Source organism: Atractosteus spatula, chromosome 18 (genome assembly GCF_055471065.1).
Source record: "Atractosteus spatula isolate fAtrSpa1 chromosome 18, fAtrSpa1.hap1, whole genome shotgun sequence".
NCBI classification, from domain to species: Eukaryota; Metazoa; Chordata; class Actinopteri; order Semionotiformes; family Lepisosteidae; genus Atractosteus; species Atractosteus spatula.
In genome coordinates, this window is record NC_142723.1 from 4,336,358 (window position 1) to 4,361,125 (window position 24,768).

The 24,768-nt window shown below is 44.9% G+C and overlaps 2 protein-coding genes across 2 annotated transcripts in view; one reads left to right on the forward strand and one right to left on the reverse strand.

The window, feature by feature from the left end:
• Positions 1-7,643, forward strand: part of pgap6 (post-glycosylphosphatidylinositol attachment to proteins 6) — a 26,993-nt gene extending 19,350 nt beyond the window's left edge. The window contains exon 13 of the mRNA XM_088936465.1: positions 7,443-7,643. Coding sequence (XP_088792591.1) covers positions 7,443-7,556 — 114 coding nt within the window. The 3' untranslated portion in view covers positions 7,557-7,643. The remainder of the gene's footprint in view (positions 1-7,442) is intronic.
• rgs11 (regulator of G protein signaling 11) lies at positions 5,765-21,861 on the reverse strand. The gene is made up of 17 exons (XM_088936466.1): positions 21,679-21,861; positions 20,512-20,608; positions 18,596-18,646; positions 15,964-16,070; positions 15,220-15,271; positions 14,881-14,939; positions 13,541-13,617; positions 12,372-12,453; positions 9,982-10,050; positions 9,252-9,275; positions 8,877-8,938; positions 8,183-8,296; positions 7,680-7,795; positions 7,380-7,467; positions 7,054-7,192; positions 6,633-6,715; positions 5,765-5,960 (listed from the first exon to the last, which is right to left on the reverse strand). Exons 1-17 carry the CDS (start codon positions 21,739-21,741, stop codon positions 5,828-5,830), a joined length of 1,416 nt encoding a protein of 471 aa, XP_088792592.1. The 5' UTR covers positions 21,742-21,861; the 3' UTR covers positions 5,765-5,827.
• Between the last annotated feature and the right edge of the window lie 2,907 nt (positions 21,862-24,768).

Consider the following 24,768-nt stretch of genomic DNA (forward strand, 5'->3'; position numbering starts at 1 on the left):
CCCAGGTGGCTTGTGGCAAACTTTAGACGAGACTTTTTATGGATATCTTTGAGAAATGGCTTTCTTCTTGCCACTCTTCCATAAAGGCCAGATTTGTGCAGTGTAAGACTGATTGTTGTCCTATGGACAGACTCTCCCACCTCAGCTGTAGTTCTCTGCAGTTCATCCAGAGTGATCATGGGCCTCTTGGCTGCATCTCTGATCAGTCTTCTCCTTGTCTGAGCTGAAAGTTTAGAGGGATGGCCAGGTCTTGGTAGATTTGCAGTGGTCTGATACTCCTTCCATTTCAAGATGATCGCTTGCACAGTGCTCCTTGGGATGTTTGAAGCTTGGGAAATCTTTTTGTATCCAAATCCGGCTTTAACCTTCTCCACAACAGTATTACGGACCTGCCTGGTGTGTTCCTTGGTCTTCATGATGCTCTCTGCGCTTTCAACAGAACCTTGAGACTATCACAGAGCAGGTGCATTTATACAGAGACTTGATTACACACAGGTGGATTCTATTTATCACCATCAGTTATTTAGGACAACATTGGATCATTCAGAGATCCTCGCTGAACTTCTGGAGTGAGTTTGCTGCACTGAAAGTAAAGGGGCCGAATAATTTTGCACGCCCCACTTTTCATTTTTTTATTAATTAAAAAAGTTTCAAAAATCCAATAGATTTCGTTCCACTTCACAATTGTGTCCCACTTGTTGGTGATTCTTCACATAAAATAAAAAATTTATATCTTTATGTTTGAAGCCTGAAATGTGGCAAAAGGTTGAAAAGTTCAAGGGGGCCGAATACTTTCGCAAGGCACTGTAAATATCAAAACTGACAAAAAATAATCAGACTCTAAGTGGGTTTCAACTGGTTTGCAACTCCTGTGTGATCAGTCAGATCTGGCAGCCAAATGTTTCAGGGGGAGAACTGACGCATCTTCCTGATCTTAAGACTGTTAGCGGAGTGCTGTCAACCAACCTGCCTGCCCGGAGCCATGATGTCACAGGAGGTTGCTGGGAAGTCAAAGTCTGAACACAAAGTTTGGGATAGGACCTGATTTTAATTGGGTAAGACACCTCAATCGGCACCAGTGACAGGTTTTCGTGACAGGGTCAGTGATGTCTGATCCATGCAAATATACTCCTGGAAATGAATTTATAGTGAGACGTGGTTATTCAGTAGATGTTTGGAATAGTTCCTTCTCGTTTTGAATTTTTTACAGAAAAATATCAAATCAAAAGTATCAAACAGATACATAATAAATTACCATATTACCACTTGCTCCTTTCAAGCAAGAAGGACCTTATCATGTGGTAAAAGCATTTCCATTGAAAGTGGAAGGCCGTAAGCACTCTAGCCCCCTCCTCTGCCTGAATGAAGTACTGAAGGAAAATTAAGCTGACAGACATCTTAAGTTAAGTTAAAGATTAATAGCTGCATTGTTGGCATAAACTTGTGGAGAGAAAAGAGATCGGGTTCAAATCTTCACATGGGGTGAGGTGATCATGCTGTTTGTCTGACACAAAGGGGTTTACTTGTGTCAGTTTACTTTTTTGAGTAATAAAAGATTAGGACAGAACATAGGAGACACATCCATGCTGCTGCTCATCTTCTTTCAGGTTAATTGGGGTGGAGCAGTGGGACTGTGGCTTAGGATCTGCACCTGTAGCTGGAAGGTTGCCGGTTCAAATCCCGGCAGAGGAATCCTACTCAAAAAGAGTAGGGGTGTAACCCTGGCATCCTGGCCAAATTCCCCATTGGCCCTTACCAATCATGGCCTCCTAATAATCCCCATCTCTGATCTGGCTTCATCACTGTTCTCCTCTCCAGTAATAGCTGGTGTGTGGGGAGTGTACTGGGGCACTATGGCTGCTGTCACATCATCCAGGTGGGGCTGCACACTGGTGGTGGTGGAGGAGAGTCCCCATTACCTGTAAAGTGCTTCGAGTGGAGTGTCCTGAAAAATGCTATGTAAGTGTAAGGAATTATTATTATTATTATTATTACTAAGAGAACTTCAACAGCTGTGAATTTCTCTCCTGTGGAAGATGCTGGGACAAAACATTTTCCCCTTTTCTTGCAAAGCATGGGTACAAAAGTGAGTTTTCCCCACTGAATTTTCCCTGTCTTTGCGCTGTGTGAGGTCACTGCCTCAGAGCGAAGGGCTGTGGCCTGTAGTGGCTTGTGCAGTCGTGTCCTCTGGCGCAGTGGGAGCCTGTGTGTAGCCAGCACTCCCCTCAGCACTCATCGGGGTTCCCCAACACCCCGCAGAACCGCCAGCTGCCTCTGACCTGGGGAGAATCATTAACCAACGTGACCACACTTTCCAGAGGTAAGACCGCCTGGGGAGTGCCTCTAAATCAGTCTCATCCATTGACATATTGTTCTTTATTAAGATGTGCAAATAAGTGCTTTTCTTTTGCAAACAGAGTAATAACAAAAGGCACTACTTGTCTCAGAAAAGGTGGTTCAATCAGTGAGTGAAAAAACAGTGAAGGAACTGCCGCAGAGCAGAACCTTAAGAGCTCATTTGTGCAACAAGCAGGTTTCAGTGTGTGACAGTGGAAAGTGGAGCACTTGGCCTACCTGTGCTGTTTGATTGTTTCAAAACCCTGCAGGCAGGCACATCGGACTGGCAAATCACACCTAATCTGCATCAGGCCCTGCTCTATCATTTAAATTGCTTTTCTGGCAAGACGCCATCGCAGAGTTATGGCCCAGCTAAGTCGGCAGTCAAAGTGATATTAATTGCAGATGGGATTGAAGGCTTTGTTGGAGGACCCCACCATTGCACTGACAGAGGCAGTGTGAGTGCAGATCAAGGGTGTAGCAGCATCCTCGGTTTTTTTAATATCCCTGCAGCTCCAGACACCATGAGCTGTTGACAGAGATGTGTAAATAAGCATAAGACAGAAAAATAACAAAATGCATCTGTTCACAAAATCATCAGATTTGTCTCTTTTTAAAGTCATATGCTCATAAATCCTTTCTCAAGCACATGCCATATTGCAGTTTATCAGGTACCATACACTAATTTATTTAGCTACCACTATAGCTTTTAATGTGAATATGTTGCAATGAAATTTATATTTTGTTGATCATTTAGTCTGGGATCTGAACTAAAAATATTGCCTTCACAATTTAATAGCTCCGCAGTACTGTAACATCCAGCTGAAAAATGTCACTAGTTTGCCATTTTCAGGGGGTTCGCTATTTTACTGAATAACCACTAGAGGGAGTTTTACTCTTCACAGGATAGACGGCAAAACACGTCTATAAAACTGTACTTCAAGAAAATGTTAATTAGCACAGAGGTGCTCAGTCGTTCATCAGTGTTCATATCTCCACAGAATATTCACAATATTGCAACACAAGCAATTCTCTGTTTTCTAGTCTTCACTTGGTTTCATTATTTAGGCAGGGGAAATGTTCTTACATTTTACGCACTTTTAATACGATTCTTCTGTAGATCAGCATTAAAAACCTGATGCAGTAATAGTTAAAATAATAAATGACCAAAGAATTGTAACAAAAGCTCACTTACAATTAGTTATAGAAATTTGAAAGGGGTTATCGTTGCTAAAGATGACTCCAATGGTTTGCATTTTCATTTTCCTTGACAGTATACAAATTATTTTAATGTGGCATTTCTGGAGTTTTCTTGTAACTAATTTTCCACAAAGCCAAAAGTCTTTCTGTATATTTAAGTTTTTATATTAAAATTTGAAATGCTTTTTTTTTAGTTTTGTATGCTGTGCTTATACCATTACTCAAAAACGGAAGTCAATACCTTAAATCAAAAGTAAAACAAGACAAAAACAGCGACAGCTCCTGCCCTCAGCACACTTCTCATTCATTGATCTCGGAACAGTGTAAATCCATTACATGTGTTGCTTTTTCTACCTCCTGGTTTGCAATTCAGTGCTGTCAGGACTCCAGCAAACCTGTGTTTTAATTGGCATTTCTACCGGCTGAGCTCTGACCTGCACAGCCTCATCACCTGCAGAATTGCTCTCATCACACTGCTCATCTGTTCAATTGTAACATTTTATTTTCGGCTTTCAGCAAAGTGCAGGTTTCCGGTTACAACATTTAAGGGTAATTTATAATCTCCCAACAGCTTGAACAGACTGATATTGCAACCCTGTGTTTTAAGATCAGCATTAGAACAGTCAAGTCATAGGGGTGGGAACTGGGGTGCCGATGGTCTGGTTTGGGGGGTCCTTGTTGGCAGAGTTGGGAATGACCCTGAGACCCCAGAGAGGAAATGCTGGCATGAACATTCACTGCCCTCTGATGGGGACAAATGGAAATGTCAACTGGAACTCGAAGCTCAACTAGTAAAAAAGGGCATTTCTTTGGTTTGCGAGCGCTGTCCGGAAAGGCTAATTTCTGTGAGCGAATAAACGAGAAGCAGGCAAGCGTGAAAGAAAAAAGTGATGAGCAACATTGCTGCTGGCCTTCCTTCGGGACAGTGTGCTGGGGGTGGAGGGGCTGGGGTGTGTGTGAGGGGCAGCTGGAGGCCAGACTGATGGACTTCATGCCAGCGTGGAGCAAACAGGAGCTTGAGAGAGAGAGACAGCAGACAGACACTGGAGGTGAATGTGGCGGGTGTGAGGAGCAAGCAGAGAGAGAGAGAGAGAACCTCTTGGGGCCTTTGTATCTGGGAGAAGGGCACGCAGAGGGGCACTGGGAGGGCACTGTGGCCAGTGCCCAGCTGGGGGCGTCGCCAGGGCTGGAGATGGAGAACATGAGCAGAGGATGGGAACACAGGCACAGCTGCAGAAACAGGGGGAGCCAGAGAGGGAGAGAGATGCTGATACTCGATAGGCATGAGGCATGAACAACATGTACATTTCATATAAGTCAATCAGACCTGTACTGGATCTTCTAAGTTCCATTTTTAGTGCTATTATAAGGAAATCCAGTACATTTTCTTAATATACAGCAAACTGATTTAAACTAATCCTGTGAATAATCATTTATGGAAGCAAACCAGAACTCTTAGACTCTTGTCTTTTTGGTTGACACCCAACTTTAACTGTTCTCATAGAAACGTAACCTAAAAAATATCTTAGTATCCCAGATTTGTTTGTAAAGAGCCATACAATACCCATCGTTACATTTTCAGACCAGACCTCTGGCACTGCTTTGAAACATAAACATTTTTTGAATTTCAGAAAGCTACATTTCTTTCCCCTTTCCAACACTTTAAGAGTTACTCAGTTATACAAGAGCGTGAGCCGACGCAGAGCTGTCTTACAGCAGGGCAGAGGTGTAACGTTAAACTACCCGGACCAGCGCTGTGTAAATCACCAGCCGGCCGCCTCCAGACAGGCGTGAAGCACAGCAAAGCAGGGGCAGCGCCGGCTGCAAGACGTAATGATCCACTTGCAACGGGAGACAGGGAGGGGAAACTGTGTCTTCGTGAAACTGGGGGTTTTGCTCAATCGTCCGGCTGACATTCCTCTGCTCTGCAGGATCCAGTCTTTCCCTGCTTAGTGTCTGCTAAGGTGTCTGCTGGAAAAACGTCAACTTGGAGCAGGCTGGCTTACAGAATGCAGCTACCGCTACGCATGTCCTACGTTTGTTTTTCTCCGAACTTGTTTTTAAAAGTGGTTTGGCCTAGCATCCACTATTTAAGAACAATGCTTCGTGTTTCTGTCAGTGGGGCTTAGGGGGAACCCCTTGTAGGGCTGTAAACTCAACAAAAAGCTGTGGGAGGAGAAACACCAGGGTTACGCACTGGGTCCTGTCTGTTAGACCGTTGGAGGGAAAGGAAAAGCCCCCCCACCCCCCCAGGCCAGGTGACCTATTGAATCCAAGCTGGGAGACGGGTTTACTCCTCCACCTGGGAGACAGTTCCGGAGGAGGAGGGCGCGGCCTTGCTCTTCCCATCATCCTCGGCGGGCTGCGAGACCAGCGCGGGGCTGGGGCTGGAGTGGCGCTGTCTCCTCATGAACGGAAAAACGCTGCAGGGAGAACAGGAGGGGGAGAGTGAGGCAAAGTTAGAACACGGGCAAGGGGAAAGGAAGCAGAGGAGGAAGTACTGACGCCTGCTCCCACGGCTCCTGATATTGGAACAAGTGAAGATTTCTTCCGTGCTGAAAACAGAAGAAAAGAAAGGCAACGTGTTCGGCTGTGAAGCCTTCTTCGAGTTTGCTGACGCAGCTACCTTCTTGATAATCCAGCCACCGTTTTTACACTGAGGATAGACCTGCTAGACCTGCTAGACATTTGTTAGTCTGGCACGCTCTCTACAGGAACAGATGCTCCTAACCACACCACAATTCCTTTCTTCTTTTTTAGATGGGAGACCAATATATTCCCACTGACTAATCATCTTGCCCCTTTGCCCTGTTAACCTCACATTCCGAATTCCGAGTTGTCTCAGTCAGGTAGAGCTCAGACTACAGGACACACCTGAAAGAGCCATTTGCTAGATGCAGAAAGCAGTAAGGACAGAGGGGAAGGAAAGAGATGTGCAGCCACATTGCTCTAGCGAGAGCTCAGGGGAATGTGACTTGATGGAAAAAATCTGATGAAACAGGAATCGATAGAAAACAAAAAATTCTGATTGCCTTTCACAGCGGCGTGGAGAGCAAACAAAGTGAGGATTTGAGATTTGAAAGGTTTTACTGTACCTTTTCTTTGTTTCCTGCGGCACAATTGCTCTGGCCAGCAGATTTTTGTACAGGTCCGATTTTAAAAATCTTGGATACGAGTCCTAAAGAACAGAATTGGAAAAACAAATAACATCACGATCTACTAAACCCTTTATATCCCAGGGGAATGCTGCACTGCAGCCAATCAGTCTTGAATTATCTTCTGCTTCCTGCGAGCAGGAAGAGACACTTTGGCTTTGCTTCAGCTGAGGGCTGTTCCTTGCTCACAGTCAGTGGTTCCAGCACATGTATGATTTGGTTGCAGGCACAGAGGGCAGCGATTACTTTCTAGCGAGAACACAGTGTCTGAAAACTAAATCAATCAGATAAAAAACTGCTGTTGGCTTTGAACATGACTTTTTGTCCAAATTTAAGAAAGTGGTTGGAAGCACGCTCTTACTTTTTTCATCAGGAAGTAGATGTGCATCTGCGCCTCGTCCATAGTGTAGCGGTGAGGGTTTTTGACCCCCTGCAGTGTCTTCTCCATGGTTTTACTGTCTATGTTCACCCACTTGCTGGCACCAGGGGCCAGAAACTGCCTGGACAACAGAGAAATAGCGAAAACCAGTCTGGTGGAAGTGAGCCCAAACGTTGACGCTAGTTTGGTGCTAGCCTCTACGGTACAGCCAGTCCTACCCACCCCGGGAGAAACGTGGAAAAGAGCAGACTCTTTAGTGCAGACTTTTTACCAGACCCAGCCCTTGTACAAGAGAGATCAGCACTTACTGGTACACCTCTTCCACCTTCTGCGCTATCTTTGAACTCTCTCCATGTCGAATGTCTTCACAGGCTTCCCAGAAACACAGATTCTCAGCTGCCGGACGAAACAGCATAAACACCAGTAAACAGAGATGCAGCAGAAGCCGCCCATCAGCTTACTGGATACCAACGTCTACGGCTTGACCTTGTTACATCATTTACACATGCAGCCACTGTTAACTATGCTATCTACGCATGCACACAACTCTCTTTTTTCTGTTCCAGCTTGCAAGGTCCTGTCTGGGCTTCCTGGTCCTGCTTGCTCACCGCTGAACTCCTTCTCCAGGAACTGGTGGAACTCTCTTCGCCCCAGAGGGTCGTTGAGCAGCTCCGGGAAGCTGAAGCCCCAGCGCTCCACTCTCATCTTGGTAGGCGTGGCCACCCTTCACACACACAGCGGTACTCAGCTTTAAAACTGCACGTCTCTGCTGCACTTTGCCAAAACACAAACGTCTGAAGGGCTCAAGTAAGAAAAGGGACGTACTGTAGCCACCTGCAGCTTACTTAGGTTGCTGTAGCCAAACAAAAACACAATGAAATCTTCTAAGACTACAACAACATGTCCGTAAAGCAGGGGCCTGTAGGAAGAGACTTCTCCGAATCTGTTTAGGACCTTTCAGTGAGAATAAGTCTTAATATCTCACAAAAAAAAGAAAAGAAGTTGTACCCATGCAAGTGATACTAATAATTTTCTCATCTTCAATAGGAACAGTAGTCGGTATCAGGCGACGCACTAGAAAAGATGAAATCTTGAATGCAGCGGTACTCACAGGTCTGCGTTCATAGACCAGTGCATGGTGTCGTCTGTTATCCAGGGGTTACTGGGAAGGCAGCCTTGCATTATGGGATCGTGGCAGTGGTACAGCTCGCTGTACTTGACAAACCTGGTGGACACAGCAACACCAGTCAGGTGACGCCTGCATACTCGGTCCTAAAGGGGGCTCTTCGACAGGTGACCCAATCAATTGTTTGACTTTAAATAACGCCTAAGCACTTAGCCATGTGCCTTCAGGGGAAATTTAAAGTCTAAGATAAATTATAAGCAAGTTGTAAAGAAAGTTATCTTAGTATTTTCAGCATTTGTTCTGCAGCTCCACACAATCTGTGTGTCATTTAAGGCCATAGTACCCGTGACCTGCTTTCTCCTAGATAAAAAAGGGCTCCATTAGACCCGGAGAACTAATAAAAAGGCACTACTTAAGTCAGTTGAAATTAAATAGAGCATTACCCTGCCTGAACTATTCTTTTTAGACCACTTTTGTGACGGGATAATGTTGAGAAAGGCACAATGTTACATGCAGTGCATTAGGACACGGATGTCAGGAAGAGAGATTCAATCTGGTTCTGAAGCACGAGGCCGCAGGGTAATGAAGAGTCACACAGCTCTGTGTGGTCATTGCTGGTGGGCCCCCGAGTCCTGCTCAGCTTCGGGAGTGTGTGGGATGAGACGACGTGCTGGCCCACCCCTCCAGGCAGATGGAGGACTTGACTCGTGTTCGGCTCAGGGCTTTTCTGCTGTGCTCAATCTAGCACATAACACACAGAAAGAGCCCCACTCAGTTAGGGTAACGTCCTTTGCAGCCTCTTTCATCTTGTAGAAAGTTTACCCCCGTAAATGCCCATGGTGTTACAGCACTTTTCTCAGTGCACTGATTTTACTTTCCCTTCACAGTTATTATCACCCTCATCCACGCTTCTCAACGTTTAAACCCAGTAAACTCCGATATCTCGCCCAAACGGAGAACTACTTTCTGTCTTTTTCGTTCTGGCTGAGCCCTTCCGTCAGGCTTATCTGTTACTCGAACGGAAACACGCTGCGGCAGCGAACGAAACACTCACCTCTTTCTTGTAGTATTCGCTGTTCTTTTTTTTCTGAGGAGGGAAAGGAAAGAAAAGGAAATCATTTAAAATGGCACTGTTTATACCCGCCTGCCCAGGCATTCCGTGTCCTTGGGCTCCTCAGTCACACTACTTGTATTTTATGAGCAAAGTGCCACTGCTCTAGAGGGGTTCCAACTGGAGGCGCTTTGTTAAGCTGCAGTCATGCAAGGCCGTAGGCAGGAGACAGTGATCGAAGTATCGGGCCTACAGTATTTCACGGTCACGCGAGCTGCAGATGAGAACTACGTCTCTACATTTCACTCCAATTCTCTCCTGCCCCTTCACCCCAGTGCTCAGAACTACCCCCCAGCTACTGCAGTTCTCGAAACCGTGGCAAAATCTCTTTTCAGTCAGGCAACCTTTCAAAACAATTTTTAATCCATCACGGATAAAAAAAAAAGCAGAAGCCCAGATAAGTGTATACTTACTTTTTTTTTTAGGGAACGGGAAGCAAAAATAAAAAGCAACAGATTAGTAAGGTCACTGGAAAGACGAATGTTATTTACTATACAAGACACCAGCAGAAAAATCTTAATACAAATGTGTGAGCAATAGAAAGGAACACATTGTTTCTGGCAAGAGGCTATCCTGATTGAGAATATATTGCTACTCTCTGTGGAGTCTGACGTGTTTCCTAATTAGGGACTGTGTGTTACACTCCAGCGCAGAGAGACGCTTTGGCACTAACCAGCTGGACACGCGAGTTGAGGCAGTTCCTTCGTTCAGGGCCACGCTCCAACACGTCCAGAGCCCCAGGCTGGGAAACAGGAAGAGATTGCTTGACTGCCCTCGTAGCAGTAAATGAAAAGTGGTTTTCACCGATATTTCCGCTTGAACGGCAAAGAAGCTTCCAGTGCCCCTGATTCAGGTTCCTGCAATATTTGCCAACATGATGTTTCATGGCCAGGTGATAATGGGATCGTAGCAGGACCTTTTCCTAATGGTCAGACCTGCTACGAACGTGAGACCTGTGCCAGTTGTAGTTTCCCATACAGCACTCGAGATGATCTAGAACCTGCTCAGAAGGAAAACCGTACGGTGGGAATCCTGGCCACGTGATTTTCTAGAAACAGGAATCTGAAGGCTTGGCAGATGGTCAGTAATCAATAGCTTTTTGCTTTTTTTTCCCCCTTCTCCTGAAGGTGACCAAGATACCACCGCAGACAAGCAATACAGTCCTGTGTGATCTGTACTGTAGCGCTGTACTGGTAGTGGTAGCTTGCACTAACTGCCACCATGCTGCCCAGTATTTGTGATTTTAAACAAAACTTAAGTGGGGGTCCTATATTGGATAAATGGATGAATGGATATGCAGGGGTGACAGGACACTTCTCACAGTAAAAGGTAACGAACGGAACTGGTTGTGCTGAGCTATGCGCTATTTTTCTCATGATCTGCATATCTGAGGCTGAGTGTGCATTTGTCTTGGAAGACACAGTAAGCTCACAGAACAAACCTGATGCCGTGAGGCATTTACGATTAGCCTACCTGATCACTTCCAGCTTGTCTCACAAGGAGACAAGAGCAGGATAATTCAATCTGAAATACAGATATTCAATTGGCTATATACTTTGTAACATTAGATGTCCTTGAATGGGGGAAAAAATGAAATACTGGAAGCTGACCTATTACACAGAATTCATGTTAAATGAATTAGAAATTAATTGTTGTTTTTAGCACAGAATAGAGGAACAACGCACGGGAAGTGGTGGAGAGCATCCTGCCTGCCCTTTGGAGATGAATAATGCCACTGCTTCTCAACCTGTCTAGATGTTCCCTGGGACTGAAAATGCACCACCCCAAATATTGTGTAAGATATTTAATGGCAGAGCTTAAATATGCAGTCTTGATCTGGAATTAGAGTTAATATTTTCCAGGCATCAATCAGAGCTTTTGATTCTGGCCGGAAAGCAGCTTACTGCTGGTGAAGTTGAGCAATGCGCTCTCTGGGCCATTTGATCTTTAATCTGCTCACACTCTGAGCTCCCGGTCTCTCTCGTGGACTGCACACTCTAACGGAGCATGTTACTCATTCTGGATGAAGATAGAGGTTCATCAGGCTTCTACGCCATCTTAATACTGCTGAAATGGAAATGGCTCCACAGGATACGCACTGCTGCAGGAAAGTCATGGTGACACAATGTTCATTTATTAAGCCTCAAAGTCAGCAAACCGTGAATTCTGATAACACAAAACTGCTGCTAGCTGAAAATGAGCTACAGATCCCGCAGCTGGTTACTGCAAGCAATGCTGATGCCTCCTTCCACACTTAAACTTGCAGTGGAGAGAGAATGACTCTTGCACTGCCCTTGAGCTACTTTTTCTTCAGCCTCAGCAATCCACTGTTGTTCTTACATTCCTTTATTTCAGTCAGTCTTTCTGGATTATTCATGAGCTCCCAGCTACAGACTACACTTTCTGCTCACTGCTCCTTACCACTCATAGTAATTTATTCCCAACAGGAAGGCATGTTTGGGCTTTTAACTCACTCCTAAATATTTAATCGTTACGTTGAGACACAAGGCCAGAACAGAGCGCAGCATTCCTGAAATGTTAAATTCTCCTTGATCTTTAAATAACCTTTTCATTTGTTTTTTACTTAGTTCAGCGTTAGAAAAGTGGAAACATCACAATCACAAATGAAGGGTCAAGTAAAGTCCCCAGTAAAAACTGTCCTAGCTCTTCAAAGAAATGAGTTTAAGCAACATCAGTGGCAATTTCTTTCCAGGAGGTGTCATACAATGTGTACAACACAAACTGAGTCAATAGAGAGTAGTTCTTTGTCACTCAGGCTGCTTGCTGAGGGTGAGATGATATACTGTACTCTGTTGAAAATGAAATTACTCGTAGAACGCTTACTTTTCTTGTAAAGCAACCTACAGATGCACCCCCAAAAGTCTATTATTACAAATTTAAACTTCCGTGAATACTGATCAGATTCATGGCGAGTCACAAAACAAGGATAAAGTAAGTGTTTAGGCCAACATACAGTGAGCATTGAAAATAATCACCAGAATCTGCAACATCTTCACAGTTTCAACTGGGCATTTTCTGACAACCTCTGGGCGTCTAACTTACTGGAGGTTTGTTGAGAAGCCAGTAGGCCTGCTCCTGGCACTCCAGCACGATCCGATCACCCTTCCTTCTCTGCTTCGCAGCCCTAGTCAGAGAGGAACACGCGGCGCTGAGAACAGGACAGTACGTCCCCGAGACTGACAGACACGAGCAGGACCCGGCAGCGAGCCTGCGGTCAGCTGGAGATGGAAGGTTATGTTTTCACCAGGAGGGTTAAATGAAGCTACTTGTCCAGCGGGTGCTCTTAGGACTGCGTGCTTCGAAATGTGAGTCTCCTGCCCCTGTCGCAGCAGAGACACTAACATCCTTCAACTTATTCATGTGTGCTGTTCATAGACAAAGCATAGAAGAAGCAGAGGTTCAAAACACATTCAGCACATAGTGGCACAGGAAGTTATTGTAAATAAGGAAATCAAGTGCCTGTACAAACAGGAAAAGCTTAATAATACGGTGATCAGCTGCCCATACCACGGAAATAAGGCTCTTTGTCATGTAAACTACTCCTGCGAGTTCACTTCCATCAACTGGCAGTAATAGACAAACAACACATCAGGTCTCCATGCTGACAAGCTGAATAAGGATTCTGTGGTCCTGTAGAAATGTACTCTTTTATAGCTTTTGGTTTTCTTTGCAGCTTTGCATTTAAAAAACAATTTTACTTGAAATCTGACTCCTAGTTTTGAACAAGAGTGATGAATACAAATTTTATTTAAAACCTCTATATTGTTTATATGAACCTCGTGTATCTATTGAAATCATAAGTCTAGATATTATTCCCACATAGTGCCTTTCCTGACCAACACCACATTTCCATCATTACCTGCTCCGCAAATCAGCAGCTCATGATTTATCAGTTCACACTTCAGACTGCATATTCCTCTTAGTGCCTGAAGTCACTTTCTTCAAGGAAAATAAAACCTAAAGCACACTTAAATACAAGGATATCAACTACTGTACCACAAATGGACAACCTGTTTACCTTTGTATTCCTAACAGAGATAGAACTATTATATTTTAACAATGCCTCAATCGAACATACTAGAAATAGTTTTTACAAACCGATCCTTAAAAGAATCCTGCACTCTACATCTGCTCCTCTCATGAACCACGAAGTAAAGAGAGCTCTTTCTCAGCTGGAGCACCAAGTGTATTTGTTTTCAGAGACTATTTACCTGAGCTGCTCCCTGGCTTGCATCACCACGAAATCCCAGGTGTGGTTAATCCGTTTATGCAGCAGATTGTAGTTGTCCTACAGAGAATAAAGATCTTGAAAAGCCACATGGAAGAAACAGCAAAGGGCATCAATATGCTTTGGTTCCGAACAACCGCACAGAACAAGTGAAAAGTGACTTCAATGCAAAGTGGTCAGCCTCTATGTCAGGAAAAGTAGCCACATGACTTACAAAGGCTCCACTCCTTCAGGAAGAGTAAAAGGTTTGCTCTGGCTGTGCACTGTAGAAAGTGCAAGACGCACTAATGGGGTGAGCCCAGAGCTCGCATGACAGAACAGCTGTGCGCGATGTTGACATCACAAGCACGCAGCCGCGAAAAACAAAACCTGTTCATACATTCTGCCATTTTTGCCTTTTGCAATTTAGGAATGGCAGGAAGCGGCCATTTCAGGTATAATTTCTAACAGTATGTTTGAAAGCCGCTGAGTTAAAAACCTGCTCAACTGAAGAAAAACAGGAGAGGCTTCATCTTCCGAAAGAGGGCTGCCTTCATCAAGTCACAAGTAAGATCAGCCTTGTTTTAGTTGTTCACTGGCTGTGTGAGATGGGGGTTAAGACTTTTGCTCTGTACTGTAGATAACACCTCTCCCACTGCAACAAAATCAGCCTTCTAGAAAGTAAAAAAAGATTCGTTTTTATCCGGTTTTCTATGACTTTGAAGCACTAATAAGAGAAAGAGTTCTGGATGACTTAATCCCAAGCACGTCGATTGTGCATTTTTGTGTGGGAGACCCTGGCCGCAATCCAGTTAATCCTGGTGAGATCTAGATCCCAGATTAAACAAAACAAAAAAATAAACAACGAAACATCTCAATTTCCATTTAGACCCAAATGCCGCTCACTCTTGCCCGGGCAAACCTTTGCTCAGGGATCACAAGTTCAAATCTTTGCAGAACAGCAGCATGTAACAGCTGGAGCCACGCATTAATTCTGCAGAGACAGTTTGCCATTAGCGTAGCTAATTCATAACTGGGGACTAAAATCTGTGCTTCTGTGGCAATGGGAATTAAAAATTAAAACCTGCTAAATCAGTGCTGGCAGTATTACAGGAGGGGCTGGTGATCGACTTGATGCTGTCCTGCAGTGACCAGTGTAAGTGTTCTAAAATTGTAGCCTGGTAAAATACCACAGCTCGACACAGAACTGCTTGTTATAGCACAAAGACATACGTTAGAAAATGTGTTAAACATAAAATATGTTTGTTTTGGCAAAGGCCAAAGCGAACTAAATGCACCGCAATCCTAGGGAAAGAAAGAAAGCTCTGTCGTTTATTTCATTACCTTTTCATAGTCAACGAGCTCTCCTTGCTTTCGGATGTTCTTCTTTGCCAAATAAATCGCTTCACCGGTTCAAAAAAAAAAAGAAAAGTGAGTCATTATGCCGAGAACACAAGAAGAGCCAAAACACACAAAAAAACAGTCTAAAACTGATCCTCGGTGCCACAGGATGAAACAATATTACAAAACGTCCCATGAATCTGCATATCTGTGTCCAGTCCTGCTGCTTTTAGTTTTTCCCGGTTTTTCAAATGCCCTCTACTGTCAGCCCACTAATCTAAAGAGAAATGAGGTTGGGTTCCTGGTTCTTAACCTTGAAAAAATATGCAAATGCAGGCTCACCATAGTCCAGCTCTGATGCGGGCCATTTATTAGTTGTCCAGAAGTAGGGAGTCTAGCAGAGGACAGAGTATGATGATTACAATTAACATATTTGAACAGCTTGCCCTATAACAGCGCGTTCAACTAAAAGAGAGAGTATCTGCTTTTTTAAAGTCAGTGCTGGTAGCAAATTCAGCCCTGTAGTGTCATGTCGGGTCGTTTACCGAACCGCTCTATACCATAAGGTGTCGCGGGAAGCCGGAGCCTACCTGGCAAGCAACGAGCGCAAGGCAGGGTACACCCTGGACAGGACGCCAGTCCATCTCAGGCAAAAAGGCAAGCCAATCACACATGGGGACAATTTGGAGGCCACGGTAAAGGCCGAGGGGGGAAATTTGGCCCAGACACCGGGATACTGTAACTCCCTTCTCTTATCGAGAGACGCCCGGGGATCTTTAATGACCCCTGAGAATCAGGACCTCGGTTTGACGTCTCATCCAGAAGATGGCGCCCACTACAGTATAGTGTCCCCGCCACTATACCAGGGCATTAGGACTGCAGTGTAAAGGGGCTGACAGTAACACTGGAGTGGGACTGGGAGCTGCATCAGGGGGGAGTCTGCACAGAGACATCAGTGTAGCAACACACCCGCACATGGAATGGCCCCATCATTACCAGCAACTCACAGCACGCACATAATACGGAGAGTAAGCCTTCATACTATCCAATACTACACTGCGGTGTGCTGTGTGAGAAAGAACAGACCTGAAAGCGGTAGGGAGAGTCGTCAGGCCTGAGGATGAGGGTCTTGGGGTCCTTCAGAGGGTAAATGTAGCCGAACTTCACAATGAGGTTGCCCACATGCAAGGCCTCTGAAAAACAAACTCTTGAATAAACGTTGCAGCCCAATAGTCTGCATATTACCGAATCTATTTCTGTAATCTAATGAGATTTTCTGCTCCCTCCCCCCTCTCCTTTCTGGAAACTCGTTTACATTCCTCTCCCACTTTCACACGGGTAATTCCAAAACTGTCCAGTCACACCAGCACAGAAAGAACTCCAGGTCACACTCTATTCAGCTTCGCAGACGTTTTGGAGAAGGATGAGTCAGGCGTAGCCAGGAATAAACAACAGATAGATTGGAAAGTTTCTTTTTCCACACGGTGGAGCGCACACTGAGACCAGCCAGTCACTGAGGAGGAGGAGGAGGAGGAGGAGGAGGAGGGGTCTTGAAGTCGCTATCTGCTGCCTCACTGTGCCAAGGGGGTTACAGAGTTACAAAGTGAGCCTAGCTCTCGTGACCAAAAAAAGCGGCTTTTCAGCTGTGCCCAGAAAAGCCAAAACAATAACATTTAATCGGAAATGTTTACTCATGCCTGATTATTCAGATATATAATTAGCATTCAGGTAGGATGTTAATTAATTCATACAGACACACATGCTCTCTCTTGCAGACACAGCACCGGGTGAACTCTGCGCTGGGGCTTGGGTTAATTCTGAGTGACTGGTAATTACCACCTGCATTAACCTAGCCCTGCCATTGGCTGCCCAGGGCCCTCAGGGGCGTGTCCTCTATCCTGCAGCTGGCCCAAGGGACTTGCTGGAGACACACAGGGTCCCCATCGACATGGCAACAAGACAGCAGGAAGGACTCCTGGTTATGACTTCCCCAGAAATGAAGAGCTGCTAAGTTAAGCAAGAGGTGGAAAAAAAGAGGCTCCCAGTACAGGTCTCACGGGTCTATGAAAATACTTTTTTTTTTCCAGCTTACCTGGAAACTTGAGTTTTGTTTACCAGGTGAGCCAGGCTGAAAGCAAGCTTTTCCATAACTTGCAGCAGAACCTGGGCCACAAAAACACTGAAAGACCAGGGACTGTAAGAGTCTCTGTGAAGCTGGACTGCCTAAGTGTGATCTCGCGTCTGACCACTGTCCAAGACAGAGGCAGCAAATCCTACACTGCAGTCGCTCTACTTTTGCAATGCCTTCAAGACACCCTGAGATCAATCCTGAAGGATTAGGTCTATTCCCTCATATCCCAGTGTGCATACTGTAATTGTGATTTTGTAAGAGGCCAGCCTGCTCCATTCCACAAGTCCATCCTCAACAAAAGCATCTAGCATCTGTCAGATTTGCTGAACCTTCTGCTGTACTAGAATTGCCTACTCAGGAGTCAGAAGGATCTTTTCTGTTCCCAAGGCACCCAGCTTCTCCATTTTCCCTGACTTCTCTTAAATTACAGGCTATCTGCACCATGGGAAACCACACTGTCTCTCAGTTAGACAGCCAGTGCCGTGTGATGACTTAAAATAAATGGAGAAGCTCTATATCTTATCTCTATACAATGGGCAGATTTATCCATCGTTTTGGTGCAACATTAGCCAACTGTATAGATTCCATCCATTATTTAACAGCTCTCAGGCCAATCAATTAGAGTAATTGCTCCACTACAGAAATAGATCAATAATTCAACAGATTGATGGATAGCAGGCCAAGAAAAAAAAACCTCAGATCAACAAGGAGAATATACAAATGCTTAGAAGGCTGCCAACATGAAAGGCAAGAAAGTGTGGCACAACTCTGCCACAGGCAAGTCCTGGACTGACAGTCACTGGCGGTCTCTGCTGCCAAGTTAAATCAAGACTGAACCTGAACACCAGCACAGCGGACTTCAAATTTTGAAGTCCTCCTATCTCTAAATCAAATTTTATTTGTAGTGCAATGAAAGTAAATCTGTGCTTTAAAAAAACATAAGAATCCCACCTAGCTTATTTGGTCATTGGTAGCTAATTGCCAGAGGATCTCATCCAGCTGTTTCTTTAAAGTTAGACGGGGTATGAGAATCAACCAGATGGCCAAGGCAGACGTTCCACACTCCCACAACTGCTGGGTATAGACTTGTCTCCTGTTCTTGCTTTTAAATGCACTTCCATGTAGTTTCTGTTTGTGTCCTAAATATGATTCAGCGATCTACAAAACACGATAGTGGCTTGACGCATGCTTTTACTACACAGCGTCATGGACTACAAACACACAGGAAATAACTCTGACAGTTTATCTGTGTGTACTGAAACTATTTACTGCATTACACTGTTGACCTTAATTTCTCTTAAAAAGCACACTGTTCACAAATACTGATCTCTTGATTATCATTCATTTTCTTAAAAATATTTCAGTGTAAGCTGAGTTGAGACCTCCCCTTCTGTCTCGTGAATCTCTCTCACTATTCTCAGCACAGTGTTGGGCCTTTGGCTTTATAATCACAGTTTAATGGCCCCATCAGTCATTCAGGCTCTACAAATCCAGCAGTTGGGCCGACTCAACCCAGGCTGCGTTCAGAGGGCTGCAAGTGGGTTTTCATCCTCCTGTCAGAGTCAGACTCCCTTCCCCCCCACTTACCCTCCTCGGTGATAGAAAACTTCTGAATCAGCCACTCCACGATATCATTTCCTAGACGATACAGAAGCAAGGAAAACAGAAATCAATGCCCACTGTAGCGAGGTACTTATGGGGCACAGCTCACTGAGAGAGCAGGCAGGAATCTCAGGGCTCTGAAAGAAGCCCAGAGAGATCAATACCCACTCTAATGCACAGGAGGAGGATTCCCCAGGCCTGATAATTGTCTTTCTGTTTTACTAGCAGGAACATTAAACCCCATTATCTCCTTACCAGAGTACAACAGCTGCAGTGACACGGGGGGTTATCAGCAGACATGCTTTTGTGAGCCTGTGAAGCCATCAGTCACACACCCAGAGACCCTGAATGCCTTGTGGTTATCCTCCCAGTATACAGGGACTTTTCTCTTCCTCATGTATTTATCAGGGCTGCAGATTCACAGATGGGAGTTGTAGAACACTGTGTGAGGCAGTGATGCATCACTGGTCTAAATGAACTTTCTACATCATTCATCATCAATTACAGGATTGTCAGGTAAGACATCCTATAATTTGCCTTCCTGGAACAGCAGGCCCTTTGTAGCTGTTCTGCAGTTCATTCGTGATGCAGGTACTGTTCTTCCGTTTGCCTTGACTGAATTTTGTTTCTAAGGAAAATTATTTTCTGGGACAATATCTAGTGGAAAGAAAAAGCATTGCAGCTAAGAACTAAAACAATAATAAAGCCCAAGAAAGGTATAATGCAGAAATTCCAGGTGGACAGTTTGTTAGCATTGAAAAACACAATCTCTAGTATTTTCTGCTCTATTGAGTGAAAAAACAGCTCACCCAGCCGTGTAGTTAAGACCTTAAGAAAGTCAGCCACACATTATCAAGAGCCTTTCCCTTATTTGTATCTTTAAAAGCACACTTTACAGATGGTGAAACATCACAACGTTCACAGGATCAGCTGAAATGAAGTCAAAACACTCAGGAGCTCCCAAAACAGCACTGTGCAGGCACACACTGAGTCTCCAGGCCTCGACACAATTAGAGCTCAAATTCGAGTGCTGCTGGAAGAGCACTCTGTCTCCCGGCCTTTCAGCGCCTCTGCAAATTGAGACTCCCTCTTCACATCATTGTTGCTGTCTACTGCCTGCTCCACCAGGTTAGAGGCAAGGAGTGCGCAAGAGCACCATCCAATATCTACCTCAATTAACTTATTCAAATTTACTCCGCTTTCGGGCTGGCGTTCCACGATCACGTCTGCCTGAAGCCTCCTGTGTGTAGATGGACCCGAAGATTCTATTCTCTAATAGCCCCAGACCTCATGCCAAAAGTCAAACGGGCTGCATTCCTCACAGAAATCTCATTTAATTGCTCTGAAAAAGAATTTGCAGTTGAGGGAGCTATATCTGACTGCTGTTGAAGGGGATTGTGTTCTGTAAAAAAAACAATCTATCAAAACGTTCTGTGTGGATCCAGTTGATGAAAATGAATGATGACAAAGGCTTGTTGGGATACTGGGATACCTCTTTTTCTTCAGGGAATCTTACTGAAACAGAAAACGCTGGAGGGACTGCAGCAGTTTTTAACTGTCTGTACCTGACCGCTATCAGAGCAAGAGAACGAGCAGAGGTCAGTGTCCGCAGGCCTATGGGCCTAAATATATACCTATGGGCCGCTGACCACTGACCCATACTGTAGGTATACTGTATATTTCTTTATGTATCTATGCGCATTTTGGACATATTTTATTGTTTTACAGTGACTCTTAGCATATTTTGCACACACCTAACTCTAATTTATTTTACTTTGTCTTGCTGTACTTATTTTAATTTTTCGTCTCTTCTGATGTCTGTTATTGCTTGTCTTGGGCTGGGCTGCTGAAACACCTCGGTTTCCCTTCGGGATCGATAAACTCTTATCTATGTATCTCACCTGTCACTGCGTGAGGGATCACAGTTATCAAGAGGCGCTGGTTTCGCATCTTTATCCCCATGTCGGGGTCCTGCATGGCCACAATAACTCGCTCCATCTAGAAGAAAAGAACCGGACTTTATTCCGTCATTGACTTCGCACCCAGCAGACAATAGAGAGGAGAATTCACTCCTTCGGGTCTTCGAGTATTAACTGATTTAGAAGTGAAATATTCCACCCAACTTCTCGTGGTATTTTTCTGGTGCTGAAGGTCCAATAATAGGAAATCTGTTGCCCGCTGTCATCCAGAATCAAGTTAAGTACGTTCCGTTTGAAATTCCTGGTATTGGACTTCTCATAGGCTGCTTCAGTGTGTCCTATGAATAAACGCACCTCGATGCGCTCATGCCGATAGTTTGCACCTCAAAACAAACGAATGGTGTCTAGTTAAATCTAAGATGTTCAGTTATTTTCAATAAATGTCATAGTCTCCTGACCCGCGCCATGTGCTGTGACGAGATCCGAAAACTCTTCACCTGACGATGACATACTGTACCACAGTACGCAATCACGTTGTGATTCTCGCCAGACAAATAAAGTTCACTCGCGCTAAGTCGGTTTCTTAATGCATAACCATGTTCATTTTATTTTTCGACACTTTGAACCGGTTGCACCGTCCCCGGCTGCGACCGCCGGCAGACAGTGGCGCGCCTCTCCGCGAGTAGCTCCAGACTGGGTCCCGATCTCCCTCGCTCTCCAGCACGCAGAGGTATGAGCCTTGCCTTGTAAATGAAAGCCAGCCTCACCTACCCTCACATTTCAGAAGAACACCAGCACACAGAAAAGGGAGAGCACGCTGCCTCTTTCGAAAATAAACCAACTTCGCTCTAAAGACACGAACACGCGTACTGTTCGCAACTGTAGCAATGTTACTCGCCTGTATCTGTGCACAGCAGCAGTCATTTGGAAATCATTTTAATGTCTCGATGTAATTTAAAAAAGGGAGTTCCATAGCGGTGTATTCGGCTGTTTGTGCTTAGGTTCAGAGATGCACAGCTCACGCTGTCTTTCTTACTCTGAGCATACGAAAAAGAGCATTAGCTTCCACGAGAGAAGTAGTCTTAGCTCTTTCAAGAGTGGCAAAATGCATTTAAGTAAAAACGACATAGAAAATGTTATACTCCTTACCTTTGTGAAGCACGGCATTTGCACTTTGTAGTTGCCGCCTTGACTTAACGTGTTTATTGTCATGCTAGCAGATTTGCGCCTCTGCCTCTGCCTCTCTGCTCTCTGGCTTTCTGAAGTTGGATGTGGTTTGTTCGGAATTACAGGATGCGGTGCATCCCAAATCAGGCGACGCTGTTACTGCCCCCTAGCGGACACAAAACGTAATGAGCTCAGAGACCCCCCGCGACGCTCAGGACAGTAGAAGGGAAGCTCTATTGTTGGAAGTTGTTGAAATTGTTGAAACGGACTTTCAGCGAAAACGAGCCGCCGTATTGCAAAAACGTGTCAATAAACAGTTCTGCACCCCCCCCCGCAGACGTGATGTATTTTGTCCAGCTATCAGAGCGCCACGAATTAAGCATGTACAACATACGGAAAACATTCAGAATTAAACCACAATCGTAGTTTTGCTTTGTTCTAAACACATTCAAGTTCTAGGTTATTTCGTCGTGGTTGATATGATTTAAGACCGTCAAGGATGTTTCTGCAAATGCATGATAGTGTTACAAAGCAACGCATATATTATTCATCATGTAAATTATGGCTAGCTACAGTGATTTCCAACGTTTCCACGCATTACAGCAGCTTGGTTTATTCGTGTGTATTATTTATGCCACGTATGATGTGACGTTTGTTTGAAGCAACGTAACTCAATCGCTCTTTGTGTTCCTAGCGATTGCTAATAAGTAAGTGGCGACTAACACTTCTGAGTTGACCACCGCCCCCCCCACTCAGAAACAGCGGCCCCAGGACGAGGTAAGAGTTCATGCTGCTAAGGGTATTGTAAATACAACAATTTAGTGTTTAAGTACTTCCCATCCTCGGTCCTGCTGGTTTTGCTCCAGCTGACTTCTGAATGACCGCTGCTCACTGACGCCTTTAATTCTGGGAGTCTCAAGACAGCCTGCTGGGGTTTTTGTTTTTGTAGTTCTTGCTCCAACCCCAGTAGTCAGTTAAACAATTCGCCTGCTTATTTTCTCCATCAGACTTGTATAAGATTTTCCCCAGAGTCGACTACACAACAACGCCACTGAGATCCTTGATTGGGATTCTTGATTTCTGCACTTATTGTAGGCTTTTGGGTTAGAACAAAATACTCGTCTTTAAAAGTGTTGCTTCTAACTACTTCGGGACATCTCCTCAATAAGTTATCAATACGTAATGGCCAGACGCAGGTGGGGGAGACCGTGTATCAGACACGTCCACGATGAGAGTTTTCCCTTGGCAGAAGTCAGGGAGGTTCTGAAAGACAGGCATTGGTACAGAACAAGTAGGGATCTGCGTCAGCATGCGTAGGCTGCAAAGGAACAAGTTTATTCCGTGCTGAAAAGAGAAGAAGGGGAAACGCAACGTTTCGGCTGTGGAGCCTTCTTCTCACGGAATAAACCTTTATTTGTTCCATTGGTACAGGACTGGTACCAGTTAGAACTCATTCAACGATTTAAGAACTGACGGCAATTTGGGAAACAAAAAAGCCTCAAATAGGACATTTGTAAGCGACTGCCCCTTGATCCTGAGCGCGGTTGGAGTCCCAGCCGAGTCACCCCTGCGGTTCGGCGCTGACTCTGTGCTTCGAAGCTTTTCAGCAGCGTTTCCAAACTGACGTACAGCTAATACTGCAGGACGTTATCAGGCTTGTGTTCGTACTTATATCGGTTCTGGGCAACAGATGGCAGCACTACGTTTGCAAGGGAGCGTGTGGCATCTTGTAAAATATTCAAAACTATATCAAGTTGCGTTTAGCTGTGCTCTGCCATAGAAATGTATTAATTGTGCAGAAGGTCTCTTATTGAACGTGGATCAATGAACATTAACTGCAGGCACGCCACGGGCAATAAATGAGGAACAGAAAATAAAGCAGGAACGCAAGGCTATGGTGTCTGTAGTTTTTTTTTGGGGGGGGGGAATTTGCAATAAACTCTGACTTTTTGGGGGGAGGGTTAACAGAACACAGATAAAGTACAGACCAATGTTTTTCCCTGTTTAAAGCACAGAACAATACTGGAACTTCCCTTCTGGTGAGGATTTGGCGAACTACAGTACAATGAAGTCCTGTCTTGAGAGGCGCATTGCAAACCGCAGCATCACAGCACTAAGCAATCGCGACCTCCCGTGGCCAACCCTGGTATGACAGCTGCCTCTGAAGGCCGGAAGGAACGTCATCAGGTGCTCTGCAGACCTGAAACTGATGGCCTAACGTTTTTGTCCAGCAATATAATTGTAGTTTTAATGTTGTCTACAAGGGCTATTTTCAGGCGAGTACTGTCAAAGTACAATATTGAAAAGGATTAACACTACGTAAATATATACTCGGGAAAAAAAGGCTTTCACTGGTGTCTTTTTACAAGCACCATTGATATTGGACCCATCGAGCCAGTTTAGTTTTGGGGAATCCGACCAAGCCTTCCGCTCAAGGAAGCCAGGGTTTCAACAACATGGCTGAGTGGCTTGTTACTCCCACAGCCCTCCCTGTGAAGTAATACCACATATTCTCCGCGGTTAACATAATGTGCGTCATTTATCTGTCATGCACTAGGTTGGTTCCCTGCATTAACCTAAATCGAAATCACTTTCCAACGGGCCCCTTTCCAGCAGTTGTTTCAACCTTCTCCGTGCTGTACAGTGGGACAGGTTTCCCCAAGAGCAGCTCAGAAGCGCCGACGCGTGTTCTCTTCTTCTTACAGAAACAAATATTAAAAGAGCAAATCTGGCTCCGTCCTTCCGTTTCTGAACAGTGCGCTTTCCACAATCTCTCGGGACACAAGTGAGAAAGAGCTTCCAAGATATATATTTTTTTAATTATTACGATGGGAGCCACTACTGACATACCGAAAGGATAGAAACTTTCATGTGTTGACTTGAACTGGAGCCCAACGAGCAACTACTGGTATCACCTTGGTTACCAGCTCAGTTCGCACTGCGACAGGGGGTGACAAGTTAACAAGCTGGGGGGGGAATACAGCGCCAGCGGCCGGCCCAAAGAAAGAAACATTCCGCCCGTCAACAAAATGACAAGTGGGAAAACACGAAAAGAAAGGCAACGCCGGCACA

Bases quoted from the DNA above. Each gene is read 5' to 3' on its own strand.
- rgs11 (XM_088936466.1), bottom strand. From the start codon at position 21,741: ATGACAATAAACACGTTAAGTCAAGGCGGCAACTACAAAGTGCAAATG. The intron at 14,940-15,219 runs GTGAGCCTGCAT...GAACCGGTGAAG, and splicing joins CGCATCAGAGCTGGACTATG to CGATTTATTTGGCAAAGAAG. The intron at 7,193-7,379 runs GTAAGTGCTGAT...TCTGTTGTCCAG, and splicing joins AAGGTGGAAGAGGTGTACCA to GCAGTTTCTGGCCCCTGGTG.